Below are 16775 nucleotides of genomic sequence, written 5' to 3' on the forward strand. Positions count from 1 at the left end.
CACAGGTGCTGCTTCTTTTAATTCCAAGAGAGATCGGAGGAATGGGCTGTGCCAGGAGGAGAATCAACTTTTCCCAAAGCTCCTGTACTAAGCCTTCCACCATCTAGTGGCTTCCACACGTTTTCCATCTAAGCTCCCATCAGTCCCAGTTTGGGTCCATTGCAGCTAGACTGTAGCCAACTGGGAGAGTAGAGCCATCTGCTTGTCTTCTGTCCCTCCGTCCCCTCCATTCTTGAAGGCTTCCGGAGAGGGAGAGGTGGGAGCGCCACAACTAAGGCAGCAAAACGATGAGCATTCCCTTTCACAAGTTATCGTAGTCGTCGTCTTCTTCGTGCTTCCTCTTCAAGGTGTTCGTTTCACCAGAGCTGCCCTGCGACGACACCATGTTGGTGGTGATGAGGATGTTTTTGGACCCGATCAGGGAGGGGTTGATCAGCACATTCTGGACCGTGGGGGTAGTTGGAGTCACTGAGAAGGAGAAAGGGAAGGATATTTGTTAGATATTTATACTGCCTGCCTGTATGCCCAAAATCAAGAATGATAGATGGATGGATACATGGAGGGATAGATAGATAGATGATAGATAGATAGATAGATAGATAGATAGATAGATAGATAGATGATAGATAGATGGATGATAGATAGATAGATAGATGATAGAGATAGATAGATAGATAGATAGATAGATAGATAGATAGATGATAGATAGATGATAGATAGATAGATGATGATAGATAGATAGATAGATAGATAGATAGACAGATAGATAGATAGATGATAGATAGATGATAGATGATAGATAGAGACAGATAGATAGACAGATAGATAGATAGTCAAAGCTGGGGGGAAATAGGGGAGAAATGTTCATTGATAATGTTGTCTATAAGAATAAATGAAAATTATTATAAATTAGTTTGGAGATGGTATTTAATAATAATAAAATTTTATTTATATCCCGCCCTCCCTAGCCAAAGCCGGGCTCAGAGCAGTTAACACCAGTCAGATTAAATCAAATAAACAAGGAATATTAGGTGCCATGTTGGAGGGGGTGCCAGGAAATGGGGAATTATGTTCTCATGTGGTGGGGGTGTAAATACGTACAATTTCTCTGGCAAAGGGTGTTTAAGGAGATGACAGAAACCACTGGGTTAAAGCTGATCTAAAGTCCAGAGGCAGCGTGATGATCGATTTACGATGGGGTGGACGGTTGACAGGCTACGAAGGACTTGCTCACAAATTTATTGGCAGCTGAGCGAATTATATAGCTAGGAAGTGGAAGGGGCAAGCAGGATTCCCCCAAAAATAGACTAAAGGCAATTAGTATTTCATCCAGCAGAGCTTTACTGCTACTGAAGGCAAATGAGTATAATAGTCACAAATCCAATACATTCAGGATTGGCACTGTCCATAAGAAATCCAGTTGGAGCAGACTTACTTTGCTGCTTCGCTTTTTATCTGTTTCCAGGCCTCGTAAGAACGTTAAGAGTCTGGCTTCTGGATCAGGCCATTGGAGCATCTAGTCGAGGATCCTGTTCTCACAGTGGCCAACTGGTTTCCTATGGCAAACCAGCTAGCAGGACCTGGACACAACTGCACCCTCTGCTCCTGTGCCTCCAAGCAGCTAGCATTGAGGAAGAGACACAAGCATAGCCCTCTCCTCCCTGAATTTGCCTAACCCTCTTTCAAAGCCATCTAGGTTGTTGGTCATCACCGCCACCCGCGGGAACAAGTGTCAGTTTGCATTTCTTGGCACAGAAAATATAGATATTCCAGGCAATCAAAGGAAAGTATTCCTCTATGCAACAGCAGCTGCCAGGATGCTCATAGCAAAAAGCTGGCGGAGGGGGGGGAATCTCATCAATAAAAGAATGGCAAATTAAACTTTGTGAATATACAAATTTGGCAAGATTTACAGCATTCTTAAGGGGACAATAGGACCAAAAGTCAGCAGAAGAATGGGATTGTGTCAAAGAATACATGAAAAAAACATTGTTCTGGAGTAAGTAGATCGGTATGTAATGAATGAAGCTTTGTAAGGTTAAAGAAATTGAAAAAACGGTGCAAAAGGTATAAAGACAGAGGTAATTGACCTTACACACAACAATTAAGAAAGATTAAAAATTCTGAAGTCTCAAAACAGAGGAAGGAAGTCAATGTGTATATGTACGTAAAGTCTGTTATGATGGTATGGTTTTCTTTGTAGGTTTGTTTTTGTTATTTTGTTTTTGGGTTTTATGTTTGTAACTTTTGTTGTAATTTCACACTGAAAATAAAGTAAAAGAAAATATTGATCTGATGTGTAGAGATCTTTCCTATTCTAATGAATTCAAGAGGGTTCTGAGAGCCTTTCTCTGTGTGAAAGAAACAAGCTGAAGGTTCATGATGTTTTCAGTTATTCCTTCAAAGAAGCAGAGTACAGCTGGCTTAAACTGGTCCGGTTATCTCTTTCTGCCAAGGTCTTGCTGACTACAATAACAAGGCCAGAAGGAGTTTGGGTTTCACGCTTTCTCCTTCTATCTCTCTTCCTCCTGGTGTGGTGTTTTGTATACAGTGGGGTTTTAAAAAAAATTTTTAAAATTAAATTTCCATTTTATAATAATTAAATACATCCGTATTGTTACCTTAACTCTTTGCTTATATGAGCTAATCCCTTCCTCCAGTCTCATAGTTTTCATAATTCATTTCTATATCCTAGCATTTTTACCTCTTCCAATTTACATTTCACTTATTCCAATTATCACAAATTCTGAGTACATATAAAAAGGCAGTAATCATTGTTACAGGTCTTTTTATATCAACCCTGCTAGTGTTGTTAATTGTTCTTCAATTATCCTTCAAATATTGTACAAATTTACTCGTCTTTTTGGAAAGCTCGATCACGCTGGTTTTTTATTCTCCCAATCAGCTCCGCCAATTCTGCATACAGTGTTAAGGTTTAGTGTTATTACAAGTTATTGTATGTTTAAGTTAAGTCTGCTGCAACTGGATTTCTTATGGACAGTGCCAATCTTGAATGCATTGGATTTGTGACCATTATGCTCTTTTGCCTTCAGTAGCAATAAAGCTCTGCTGAATGAAATATTAATTTCCTTTGGTCTATTTTTGGGGGAGCAATGACAAACCTAGACAGCATCTTAAAAAGCAGAGACATCACCTTGCCAACAAAGGTCCGTATAGTAAAAGCAATGGTTTTCCCAGTAGTGATGTATGGAAGTGAGAGCTGGACCATAATGAAGGCTGATTGCCCAAGAATGGATGCTTTTGAATTCTGGTGCTGGAGGAGACTCTTGAGAGTCCCATGGACTGCAAGAAGATCAAACCGATCCATTCTGAAGGAAATCAGCCCTGAGTGCTCACTGGAAGGACAGATCCTGAAGCTGAGGCTCCAAGACTTTGGCCACCTCATGAGAAGAGAAGACTCCCTGGAAGAGACCCTGATGTTGGGAAAGATGAAGAAGGGGACGACAGAGGACGAGATGGTGGGACAGTGTTCTCAAAGCTACCAGCATGAGTTTGACCAAACTGCAGGAGGCAGTGGAAGACAGGATTGCCTGGCGTGCTCTGGTTCAGGGGGTCACGAAGAGGCAGACACGACTAAATGACTAAACAACAACTTTTTTGGAGGGGAATCCTGCAACGTGTTTTAAGTTTTTGCTCTGCTAACTGTACGTCAGAGTTCTGCTCTGGGTCGATATTGAGTAGAATTAATGACAGAAAGTGCCATAGTTACAGCTGTGTGCTTTGCGAAGAAGTACTTTGTTCCTAATCTGTCCTCAATCTTCCAACATTCAACTTCAGTGTAAGGAGACCAGCTGGCTCCCTCTAACCAGACTGAGTTAAGGATGCGCAGGAAATGTTTTTTGCAGAAGAAACAACCTTGAGGCAGCTGGGTGAAGAGTAAACACCCTGTTTTTCGCACAGAGGAATGCAGCTCTGATAAGATAGGCATGCTTTTGCTCTGTGAAGGTGACTAAATTTCTAAGCATATGTGAAGTTAAGGCGAGGGAATGCCTGTATAGAAAACCTGTGCACTTTGCAGGCCTGTGGAACCCATGACGGTGGCTTCCCCAACAGCCCTTATTCTCAGCCAATAAACTTGTTCATTGAGCGTTTCTCAGGACGCGCAGAGCTGCACTTTTTATTATTATTACAGTCGTACTTCGGTTCTTGAACAGCTCCTTTTTTGAACATTTCGGCTCCCGAACACTGAAAACCCGGAAGTAACCGCTCCGGTTTTCAAACGATTTTCGGAAGTCGAACATGCCACGTGGCTTCCATTTTCCTATTGCAGGCACGTCCAACAGGTAGATCGTGATCTACCAGTAGATCACTGGACGTCTGTGGTAGATCACTGGTTCCCCCCAAAGAAGCTCAATAAGTTTGACTCCCCCTAAAAAAAGCTCAGAAGACAGAAGTGCCTGGCGTGCTCTGATCCATGGGGTCACGAAGAGTCAGACACGACTAAACGACTAAACAACAACAACAACAAAAAGCAGCTCAAAACTTTTGCCCTGCACCCCCCCAAAAACCGGGGCTTTCCTCCTCCCTTAAAAAAGCTCAGCAACTTTGACCTGAACCCCAAAGAAACAGGCCTTTCTCCTTCCTCAAAAAAGCGGGTAGATCACTGCCAGTCTTTAACTCCGTGAGTAGATCACAGTCTCTTCGAAGCTGGCCACCCCTGCCCTATTGTATTGAGGCTTCCGCTTTCAGTTTTCGGACGTTTCGGAAGTCTAACTGTCTTCCGGAACAGATTACGTTCGACAACCGAGGTTTGATTGTATTATTTATTGAATTTATATACCGTGCTATACCGGGGGGCGGGCCTCGGGGTGGTCCACAGAATAAAATCAAGATACAGTGGACGCTCGGGTTGCGAATATGATCCGTGCGGGATGCATGTTCGCAACCTGCAGCGTTCGCAACCCGCGTCTGCACAGGCGCAAAGCGAGATTCTGTGCTTCTGCGCATGCGTGAGCGCCGAAACCCGGAAGTAACCCACTCCGGTATTTCCGGGTTTCGGCGGTTCACAACCCGAAAAAACGCAACCTGAAGCAGCTGTAACCCGAGGTATGACTGTATAAAACCACAAAATACCTAATAAAAATACAAACAACCCAATAGCCCCCCCGCCATGAAGGTGGTCAGGTATTGGGTTTCGTCCTCTAGCTAGAAAGGGATGTCAGCCTTCAGCACAGCTCCTCTGCCTTAGGTTCAAGAGAAGCAAATGGTCTGCCCATCCTTATTCTCAGCAGCGGCTAGTGTCCACTGGGGCTGGCAAGGCAAGCAGCACAGAGATCAGCTGTAGGATGAATCAGAGGGAATGACAGGGAGAGCCACCATTTGATCCAGGCATAGGCAAACTCAGCCCTCCAGATGTTTTTGGGACTACAACTCCCATCATCCCTGACCACTGGTCCTGTTAGCTAGGGATGATGGGAGTTGTAGTCCCAAAACATCTGGAGGGCCGAATTTGCCTATGCCTGCTCTGACCAGTTGCAAGAAGGAAGACAAGTAGGTGGGGCTAGCTGAAAACTGGCTGATTGCCTGGTCAGTGAGCTACTTGCCTAATAATAATAATAAATTTTATTTATACCCCGCCCTCCCCGGGCTCAGAGCGGCTAACACCAGTAAAAATTACACTAAAAACATAATAGGGGAAAAGGAAAAATAAAACAATTTAAAATGCAGGTTAAAATGCAATTTAAAATGCAGCCTCATTTTAAAAGTAACCCATAGATCACATAAAGGGAGGGAAACATAAGGGTCAGACTGAGTCCAAACCAAAGGCCAGGCGGAACAGCTCAGTCTTGCAGGCCCTGTGGAAAGAAATCAGATCCTAACAGAACAGCCCCTACCCCTCATTCTTCTCCAGGAGTTTGCCACATAAGGGTGCGAGCTGGAACACGCACAAACAGCCCCCCTCCAAATCTTGCAAATAAAGAGAAGGCACGCTTGAGCTTAAGGGATGCGGGTGGTGCTGTGGTCTAAACCACAGAGCCTAGGGCTTGCTGATCAGAAGGTCGGCGGTTCGAATCCCCGCGACGGGGTGAGCTCCCGTTGCTTGGTCCCTGCTCCTGCCAACCCAGCAGTTCAAAAGCATGTCAAAGTGCAAGTAGATAAATAGGCACCGCTCCAGCGGGAAGGTAAACATCGTTTCCGCGCGCTGCTCTGGTTCACCAGAAGCGGCTTAGTCATGCTGGCCACATGACCCGGAATCTGTACGCCGGCTCCCTCGGCCAATAAAGCGAGATGAGCACCGCAACCCCAGTCTCATCCTTGACTGGACCTAACGGTCAGGGGTCCCTTTACCTTTACCTTACACTTGAGCTCACACTTTTCCCACCCGCCAAAAGGTTCAGCTTTTGTACCGCAGAGTCCTGGTTCCCCCATTCAAGGAAAAGCTTTGCAGCTGTAACACCTGGCAGCGTGGCTTGCTCTCACCTGATTTTACGGAGGTCTGGGAGGTTGGGATCTGCACCGTGAATCTTTGACCGGTCAGAGGCAGGGGAGTGCCAACTTTCGTTGAAACGGACACCGTCTGCGCCGAAGGAGTTCCTGAGATTCACACAACCAGGATTCAGTTTTGAAGCAGCAAGCCATTGTTTTTAAATTCAAGGTGGCATACGGGGGGTTGCCAGGCAAAAACATGAAGAATAAGGCTCCATCTGCACTATGCATTTAAAGCAGTTTATCGCTTAACAGTCACGGCTTCCCCCAGGAGCTGCTGTTTACCTCTCCCCTGTCTTCTCTTGCTATCTGTGTTTTATCAGTCGTCTTCTTATTTTGACTATCATCAAACAGCCATAGGACGCATTGGAACTATACATTTAAGGCACGATGGTGCCACGTTAAAATAATGGCTTCTTCCCCAAAGGATTCTGGGAGCTGTGGTTTGTTAAGGGTGCTGAGAATTGTTTGTTGTTGTTTAGTCGTGTCCGACTCCTAATCCCCTCGCAGAACTACAATTCCCAGAGTGGTTTAACCTCTTTTTAGGAAGCTCTGGGAATTACTGTATTTTTCGCTCTATAAGATGCACCAGACCACAAGACGCACCTAGTTTTTGGAGGAGGAAAACAAGAAAAAAAATATTCTGAATCTCAGAAGCCAGAACAACAAGAGGGATCGCTGTGCAGTGAAAGCAGCGATCCCTCTTGCTGTTCTGGCTTCTGGAATAGCTGCGCAGCCTGCATTCGCTCCATAAGACGCACACACATTACTTTTTAGGAGGGAAAAAATGAGTCTTATAGAGCAAAGAATACGGTATATTGCCGTGAAGGAAATTAGGGCTTCCAAACAACTCTCAGCAACAAACTACTCTTCTCAGGATTATCTAGGGGAAGCCATGGCTGTTTAAAGTGGAATAAGAGCGCTTTAAATGTATAATAATTTATTATTTATACCCTGCCCACCTTGGCTGGGTTTCCCCCAGCCAGCCACTCTGGGCGGCTCCCAACAGAATATTAAATACACGACAAAACATCAAACATTAAAAACTTCCCTAAACAGGGCTGCCTTCAGACACCTTCTAAAAGTCAGGTAGCCTTTGATAGAATTAGAAGCTGAAACTTGCCTAACGTCGGCGTGCTGGGCCTGCTGGTGACGGCGCCGACACTCAGTCGTGGCACCGTGATCCGTGCCGCAGAGGAAGTCAGCTGGAACGAAGCAGCACACAATAAATAGGTCATTCAGGGTCACTGGCTCAGAAAACGGCCTGTTTTAAAAGGGCCTTCAGTAATACTGTGTCATGGGCTGGTTGGATGCGGCGGGATGGTGGAAGGAACCAGCTAGGGAACTCCCCAGGGGAAAAAGGCTGAGCCCGGGATTGGAGGTGAAATGACGATGAGCAGACAGAGGAAGAAGACGATAACGGACTGGCATAGCAAACGACAAGAATTTGCTGAAATGGAGCAGTTGACAAACAGCCTGAGAGGCAACTCAAAACAAACATTTATGAGAAAATGGGAGAGATATAAGACATATGTTCAAAAATATGGTAAAGGTTCGCTATCTATGCTAGCATTTGAGTGACGGAGAGAAATTGAGTTGAGAAATAAGATTAAGGGTACGTATTGATATAGGAATGCATTCGATAAAATGTAAAGAAATATATAATAATAAGAGTAAAAAAGAGAGTAAAAAGGAATATACAACGGGATAGACAGGAAGTCCAAAGTGTTGGCACATATATGATTTTGGAATAGCTTTATGTCTTTGGTTTTTCTTTTTTCTTTCTTTAGGTACATAAATTTGGTATATAAATTTTGTATACGTGTTGGAAATTATATTATACTATGCCCTGTAATGTAATATGATAATGTATACATATGTGGCATAAGAACGTTAATTAAAAGAAAATAATAAAGACAGAAGAAGAAGACTAGGAGGAGATATGGGAAGCTGGAGAGGCTGCAGTGAGCAGGGAGAGTGTGTGGCAGACAGACTCTTCCTTTTGGGTAGTCTCCTTACCTTCTTCTGAAAAGACTTCAGCCTGTAATTTGGGGCTGTGAGGCAGTATCTATCCGGCGGCAACCTCGGGCCTGAGTACGGCTTTATCAGAGGCAACGGCGTCTGGTTCTTCTGTCTCGCAATATCTAGCAAAAACTTTTTCCAAGAAAGGAAAAAAAAGAAGTAATAAGAACACAGGAAGGTACCTTGAATACCAAGTCAGCCCATTGGTCCAGCAAGCTCAGTAATGGGCTCCCTGATTGGAAGCAGAAGCTCTCTAGGGCAGGCATAGGCAAACTCGGCCCTCCAGATGTTTTGGGACTACAACTCCCATCATCCCTGACCACTGGTCCTGTTAGCTAGGGATGATGGGAGTTGTAGTCCCAAAACAGCTGGAGGGCCGAGTTTGCCTAGGGTTTCAGGCCAGGGTCTCAACCAGCCTGACCTGGAAGAGATGCCAAAGATTAAGTTTAAGACCTTCTGCATGCAAAGCTGGAGCTCTACAGCTAAGCTCCTCTCAAATTCCTCCTCAGCACCGACCACACTGGTGAAGAGGGAAATCACAAAGCGCTGGTCCACATCTAGGCCACATTGACAGCGTACGTTTAAAGCACATCAAACAGCCATGAATTCTGGGAGCTGAAGTTTGTTAAGTACGTAAGAATCACAGAACTACAGAGTTGGGAACCCAACTCTGGTCATCTAGTCCAACCCCCCTGAAATGCAGGAATAGGAAGGTGGCCAATACAGGAATCGAACCCGTGACCTTGGCGTTATCAGCACCACGTTCTAACCAACTGAGCTAACTCTTGGCCTTGAGGGTGCTGAGAGTTGTTAAGATGCCCCTGTTCCCCTCACAGAGCTATTACAGTGGTACCTTGGGTTACAAACGCTTCAGGTTACATACGCTTCAGGTTACAGACTCCGCTAACCCAGAAATAGTGCTTCAGGTTAAGAACTTTGCTTCAGGATGAGAACAGAAATCGTGTGGTGGCGGGGCAGCGGCAGCGGCAGGAGGCCCCATTAGCTAAAGTGGTGCTTCAGGTTAAGAATAGTTTCAGGTTAAGTACAGACTCCGGAACGAACTAAGTGCTTAACCCGAGGTACCACTGTATTTGAAAACTGTATCTCTTGAAAACTGTATCTCTGCGAGGGGAAAAAGAGCTCTCCAAATAACTCAGCATTCTTCACAAACTGCACCTCCCAGAATTCTTTGAGGCGGAAGTCAACACTGTTTAAAGTGCTATCACAGCACGTTAAATGCAAAGTGTGGATGGGGCCTTAGCCTCTCATTTAGTTAGTTATTGTTTACCTGCCACCTTCCTTCCATAATAGGGCCCAGGATGGTATATATGTGGCTCCCAGGTGTTCTACCCAGGCGCTTCCCACCAGCTTAGCTTGAGCAAGGCGATGGCCTCACTTGACTTCCACACCACAGGGCCCTGTCTACCTTGCTCATGTTAATTTTGCAGAGAGCTATGCTCGTGTATGGCTTTAAATGAATAATAAGAATTCCTCCCTTTCCCCAATATCACATGATGCTTTAGAAACTTCTAGAGCCATTGATGTATTAATACATCACTGATGTATTAATCGCCTTTCAAACTGCCATCTCAAGGCCCTTTACACATAAGGCAATAATAATAATAATAATAACAACAGCAGCAGCAACAACAACAACAACAACAACAACAACAACAACTACTAAAGGATAATTAAAAACAGTTAAAACATACATCTCTGGGTGGCGGCGAAGTGAATGACTGGTCCGTCCTGCACTGGATAGCCAGCCTCACATCGTCTGCGTCAACGCTCGACTTCTTTGCGTGACTGGAATAAATTTTGGCATCTTCCAAGATGGTTGTCACATATCCTGTCAGGAAGTAAAAGCCAGAATGCAAGAACGTAAGAGCGGCCTGCAGGATCAAGCCAAAGATTCATTTAGCCCAGTATCCCGTTCACACAGCAGCCAACAAGGCGCCTCTTCTGGGAAACCCATGGGCAGGACCTGAGGACAACACTTGCGATTCCCAGCAAATCCGTGTTCAGAACAGTGATAGAAACTCAGATATATAAGATGGGCACCAAATGGCTCCTTAAACCAGGATTACAGTTGCCAAAACAGAATGTCTAGTAGAATTCTACTGCCATGCGCTCTACGTGGGGCTACCTTTGAAGGTGACCCAGAAACTGCAACTAATCCAGAATGCGGCAGCCAGACTGGGGTCTGGGAGTGGCCCCTGAGACCACATAACATTGGTCCTGAAAGACCTACCGGTACATCAGCTCCCAGTACGTTTCCGAGCACAATTCAAAGTGCTGGTGTTGACCTTGAAAGCCCTAAACGGCCTCAAAGGCCCAGTATACCTGAAGGAGCGTCTCCACCCCCATCATTCTGCCTGGACACTGAGTTCCAGCGCCGAGGGCCTTCTGGCGGTTCCCTCCCTGCGAGAAGCAAAGCTACAGGGAACCAGGCAGAGGGCCTTCTCGGTGGTGGCACCCGCCCTGTGGGACGCCCTCCCACCAGATGTCAAAGAGATAAGCAACTACCTGACATTTAGAAGACATCTGAAGGCAGCCCTGTTCAGGGAAGTTTTTAATGTGTGACATTTTAATGTATTTTTAATCTTTGTTGGAAGCCACCCAGAGTGGCTGGGGAAACCCAGCCAGATGGATGGTGTACAAATAATAAATTATTATTATTATTATTATTATTATTATTACTACTACTACAGGATAGGGGATTAGTGTGCAAAAACAGTAGCGATCCAAGGATCCCCAGGCAAGACCTCCAGATGGTGGAGACATCAGGCACCACTCTGGCGCCCAGGCATCTTCACTTGGTCACAAGTGGCAGATAGCCAGGTGCAAAATGTGCCTAGCAGCTGGCCCATTCCTAATTGTCAGGGACTGGGCAGAGGAGGAATGGTGGAGACCGCCTCCCCATCCTGACCCTTCCAGAGAGGAGGAGGAAGAAGACACTATAGATTTACAACAGGGGTTTGAGGGAGGTCGCAGCTCAGAGACAGATGAGGGGAAACGTTGGGAGATCATGGGAGAGCCAGAACAACACCTGGCTGACACGTTGTCATCAGAAAGCATTCCAGACCCTCCATCTCCCAGAGCCCAGCGAGCCTTAAAAGGAGGAGAGCAAAGAGCTCAAAGGCAGAGGGCATGATGACAAAGGAGGAAGTGGGAGAGACGGGGGTGGAGATTCACAAGCGACAACACCATTATCCATTCAGCATTACTGTATTTTAATACAGTGGTACCTCGGGTTAAGTACTTAATTCAAATTCAAATTCAAATTCCTTTATTAGGCATATCACACCTCACATTAACAAACAAACATCATATACAGACTGTATAAAATACGGGCTCAGCGAACACAATTTATCCCAGTCCTATTCTTAACTCCAAAAAATAAATCAATGTACATAAATAATATAAAACAACACAGCAACATCACCTACCATTAAAAACCACTAAGTCTCTTTATCATGGCCCATTCTTTCTTCATGGACAGCACTTAAAAATTCAGCCGTTATTAAAGTAATTTGATCATCGCTGTCCGCCAGCAGGTCCTGAACAGTTGGTTGTGTAAAAAACTGTCTATTAAATTTTAGGGCCTCAAATAATTGTCTTCTGGCATAGCTGCCAAAATCACAGGAAAAGAATATATGCTCTAGAGTATCGGGTTCCTGTTTTCTGCATTTACAGAGACGCTCTGATTCTGGGATAGCTAAGTATCTTCCTCTCACTACCGCCGAGGGAAACATGTTAAATCTGGCCAACATAAACAGCCTACACGATTCAAGTACATAATTCGTTCCGGAGGTCTGTTCTTAACCTGAAACTGTTCTTAACCTGGAGCACCACTTTAGCTAATGGGGCCTCCTGCTGCTGCCACGCCGCCGGAGCACGATTTCTGTTCTCATCCTGAAGCAAAGTTCTTAACCCGAGGTACTATTTCTGGGTTAGCGGATTCTGTAACCTGAAGTGTATGTAACCAGAGGTACCACTGTATTGTGTTGGAAACCACCCAGAGTGGCTGGGGAAGCCCAACCAGATGGGCGGGGTATAAATAATAAATTATTATTATTATTATTATTATTATTATTATTATTATTATTCAAGAGGCTGGGTTCTATAGCCTCTCTCTGTAAAGAGTGAAATGAAAAAGGACTGTAAGAAACTTTTCCTTGTCTCTATACTTTCCTGGGCAACCAGCCGGGGGCCACTAACGGCATCCTGACACTACTAACACTGGTTCAGAAAGTGCCTCTGAAAGTGGAGGCAGCCCACAGCAGCCACTGGAAGCCTTATTATCCTCTGATCCTCCCTTAAAGCCATCCAAGTTGGGGGATGATAAAGAAAAACTAGGGGTGGTTGGCTTTTGCTACCCAACTCCCCCAAGGGACTGTGCCCTCTAAGTCCATGATCGGTCAGAGATGAATGGATGGGGGCAGGAGGCAGTGAAAGCCAGGTAGATCTTACTTTTTCTGTTGCAGCAGAGTTCCCTCCCCTCCTTGCAAGGAGGCAAGAAAGACCCCGAACCAAGAAGAAACCTCTCTTTTTAAGTTACAGATAGGTAGCCGTGTTGGTCTGCCATAGTCAAAACAAAAAAATTTTTTTCCTTCCAGTAGCACCTTAAAGACCAACTAAGAACTAACTTAGTTGGTCTTTAAGGTGCTACTGGAAGGAATTTTTTTTTTTTGTTTTCTCTCTTTTTAAGGTTTGCATTTTGGCACAGAGAAGAAGCACATCCCCTACACAAACAGTCAGAAATTATATCACACCTACAGTGGGGTTGCTGTGGCTCAGGCAGGCCAAGGTGTGATATTCCTGAGGATTTGGCAAGTTTCACATAGTTCCAGACACGGTTTACCCAAAACATTGGCATTTGATATGACAATCAAGATGCCTGTCAGACATCCCTCAGTGCAGAGCATCTGAGCAAACAATCACAATTAATACAAAGGAGGTTCATCAATATAGGAGAGGAATCCCTTCAGGAACTTCCCCTGATTGCTATCTGCCTACCTGTTCAGGAAAGGGGGATTAAGGAGGCAGAGGAAATATTGAGTCTTTAGCGAGAGCCAAGATGGCTTTCGGATTGCTCTCCTGTACCGTTTTAGACATGTGGTTTATATACTTATGTACGTGTGTTTACCTTGTGCAATTATCAACATGTATTCTATATTTGGGACCTTAGAATTCCTATTAACAACAGAAAGTTGGTTCTGCCAGGAGCTCAGACTTCTGGGTAAAGAGGGAAGTTCAAAAGAAAGCAATTTCTCTCTGATAGCTGCTGGCACTCTCACCAATTTTTCCTGTGCTACATTGTACCAGGGCTTCAAGGCCCAAGGTGTGTTTGCCTTGTGCAATTATCAACATACAGTGGACGCGTGGGTTGCGAATGTGATCCGCGCGGAAGGCACGTCTGCAACCCGCAGTGTTCGCAACCCGCAGCGCCGCGACTGCGCACACGCGGGTTGAGATTCGGCGCTTCTGCGCATGTGCAAAGCGTGATTTAGCGCTTCGGCGCATGTGTGAGCGCCAAAACCCAGAAGTAATCCGTTCTAGTACTTCCAGGTTCCATCGCGTCCGTAACCCGAAAATGCGTAACCTGAAGCGTCTGTAACCCGAGATATGACTGTAGATCTGATACCTTATAATTCCTGTAACAATATATAACTCCCACCTGGCAGGGGCAAATTCACCCAAACCTTTGACATGGAGGCAACATTTTGTTTCATTAAAAAAACAAAAACCACACACAGCATGGAGACAACTTACTATATGCAAACTCCAGCATCTGATTTATAACCCGTGGCTCATATTCAGTGATCCCCATGTCTTTCAGGATCTGGGCCATCACCTGTGCAAACCAAGAGAGCAGAAGGGCGCGTGAGAGGCAGGATTCCCGCTATGGGCTGCAAACTGGGCTGCAAGCAGGAAACGCAACCGCTTCCCTTGCAGCTGCAGCCCCCCTGCAAGCCCAGGGGGTGGGGGTCCCCGGTAGCCCCTCTCCCCGCCTCCCCTCCCAACCCCACACCTGAGCGTCTTTGGGCGCGCTCTTGGGCGACGCCATCTTCACCGCCTCCATCGCCGCCATCGCTCCCAGGCGGTGGGGGGAGGGGGGGGAGAGCAGATGCAGCTCACTGGGCATGCGCGCGCCAATGGCGCATGTGCAGTAGAGAAAACGAAGCGAAGGCCTGGCAGTTTCTCCCTCTTACGATTGCCCGATTGGCTCGTTGACATATAGAGGGGTTGCTGGGATTTTTTTCAAAGACTAGCACCTCCTCCGTCCGGAGGCGGCACTTCCGGGTTTCCTTTGACAAAGTCATTTTAACTGCAGCCGCGAAACAATCACTTGATTAAGGACCAATTGAAGAAATTCTAGATTGTGGCAGCGATTTCATTTAAGTGGCAGGAGCAACACTCTGCTTCCTTCCTTCCTTGGAGATTTCTCTGTTTTAGATGACATTCCTGCCATTGCGGGGGGTTGGACTAGATGACCCTTAGGGTTCCCTTCCATCCCTACAATTCTGGGGGAGAAAGCGGTGAAAATATGCTCAGGAGTCCACGTTTATTTTCTGCCTCGGGTTTTATTTTTATTTTTTTAACAATTTTTTTTGGTTTTCACAAAATTATAAACAAACACATAAACCAACATAAATCATAACCTTATTAAAAATTAGACTTATGAACATTGTTAAGTGACTTCCTCGCTTCCCCTTGGTTGAATTTCATTGCACGCCTTTTAACGGTTTTCCAAATCACAGTTCTTATAAAGTTTAACGTGAACATGTTTACGTTCTTATAAAGTTTAACGTGAAGGAAGGAGCGAAGCGTTGCAAAGCCCGGCTCGCTGCTGCAGCAGGCGGCTCGCCGAGAAGCAAAAGGGAGCCAGGCTGCAGTTGCCGTTCTCTCTGCATCGCGACGCTTTAACGTGGGGATGTGAACTCCAGTGGGGCTTCCGAGTCTACAAAAACACGCGCGATCGCGGTTGCAATACCTCGAAAGGAGAGGGAGAAGGGGGTGGGTGGAATCCTGTTAACTGTTGGAACTCCAAATTGCGGGCGTGGGTTTATTTTATTATTATTATTATTATTATTATTATTATTATTATTATTATTATTATTATTATTATTACTATTATTATTATTATTATTTACAAAGCAACATTTTACTTTTGTTGTGGCAAAAAAGAAGAAGGCACATTTTATAGATAAAATGCAGAACCCTGAAATACTGACACATTCTCTTATCGTGCACAATGCCGAGGTTCACTTTAAAACTGCAATTAAAAATGTACAAAAAAAAAATCAAACCCACAAAGCTTCTAAAAAAGGAACCTGCAGGCACTTAGTCTTGTGGAATGTGTAAAAAGTTAGCCTGCTAAAGAAAAGAGTGGACTTCTTGTGAAGTTTTTGAAGAAATATGGATCAGTTCATTTTATTTGGGAATTCAAGCGGGCGTAGGTTTATGTCAGGCCAGCAAAGACAGTCTCTTTCCGAGCAGCCCAAGGGAACGCAGCACTTAGATGAAATCGGGGTCAATCAATCCATAATTTAAAATAGAAACAAAATAAAGACAACTGTTGCATTGGCCGGGAATCGAACCCGGGCCTCCCGCGTGGCAGGCGAGAATTCTACCACTGAACCACCAATGCAGGCACGAGCTGAATTTTTTTGCAGGGATGCATGTGCACATCATGCTGGACGCTTCTAATGGTGACTGCGCAAGAGCATCCTTGCTAATTGCAGTAATTAAAAAGAGTTGCTGCAGAAACGTTGTGCATGCAAATGCATTGGTGGTTCAGTGGTAGAATTCTCGCCTGCCACGCGGGAGGCCCGGGTTCGATTCCCGGCCAATGCAAGAAGCTTCTTTTTTGCTGCCCCCCCAACCCCCCCCCACCTAGGAAAGGTATCCAATGTTCCACAGTTGCAAAAGCAAATACTACTCTCCTGGCATAAGCTTTCTGTGCACCACCATCAGTTTCGTCAGGTGCATGCTGGCTTGTGCTGTGGTGCACAAATGGTTTTGCTCCAACAAGTGTTAGCTGCTTTTGCAATGACTGGATTCTCTTGCATGGGGTGGGGGAGAAGGAATTTGCATTGGTGGGGAATCGAACCCACGGTCTCCCATGTGGCGGGTGAAAATTCTACCACTGAATCATCAATGCAAGCAAACCCAACATCTGTTGACATTGCTTTAAGTCCGGGAAAAGAATTTTCAATGTATATGTCATGCATCCTTTGTTTTGTAAGCACTCAAAGTTTCTTCAACTTTATACACCATTGGACATAATAATAATCCCCAAA

The 16775-nt window shown here is 45.2% G+C and overlaps 1 protein-coding gene and 3 non-coding genes across 4 annotated transcripts; 1 reads left to right on the forward strand and 3 right to left on the reverse strand.

Annotated features, from left to right (window-relative positions):
* On the reverse strand, nucleotides 1-14588 carry LOC128400560 (transcription initiation factor TFIID subunit 9-like). The gene is made up of 7 exons (XM_053362854.1): nucleotides 14504-14588; nucleotides 14245-14326; nucleotides 10182-10318; nucleotides 8467-8601; nucleotides 7571-7652; nucleotides 6442-6555; nucleotides 1-468 (listed from the first exon to the last, which is right to left on the reverse strand). Exons 1-7 carry the CDS (start codon nucleotides 14561-14563, stop codon nucleotides 302-304), a joined length of 777 nt encoding a protein of 258 aa, XP_053218829.1. The 5' UTR covers nucleotides 14564-14588; the 3' UTR covers nucleotides 1-301.
* On the reverse strand, nucleotides 9184-9260 carry TRNAI-GAU (transfer RNA isoleucine (anticodon GAU)). Its single transcript has one exon. It is a non-coding gene; the product is annotated as a tRNA-Ile (tRNA).
* A 1464-nt stretch (nucleotides 14589-16052) lies between the features above and the next one.
* On the reverse strand, nucleotides 16053-16123 carry TRNAG-GCC (transfer RNA glycine (anticodon GCC)). Its single transcript has one exon. It is a non-coding gene; the product is annotated as a tRNA-Gly (tRNA).
* Nucleotides 16124-16258: 135 nt separating this feature from the next.
* Nucleotides 16259-16329, forward strand: TRNAG-GCC (transfer RNA glycine (anticodon GCC)). The gene has a single exon. It is a non-coding gene; the product is annotated as a tRNA-Gly (tRNA).
* The last annotated feature ends 446 nt before the right edge of the window (nucleotides 16330-16775 follow it).

This window comes from Podarcis raffonei, chromosome 13 (assembly GCF_027172205.1).
Source record: "Podarcis raffonei isolate rPodRaf1 chromosome 13, rPodRaf1.pri, whole genome shotgun sequence".
Classification (NCBI taxonomy): domain Eukaryota; kingdom Metazoa; phylum Chordata; class Lepidosauria; order Squamata; family Lacertidae; genus Podarcis; species Podarcis raffonei.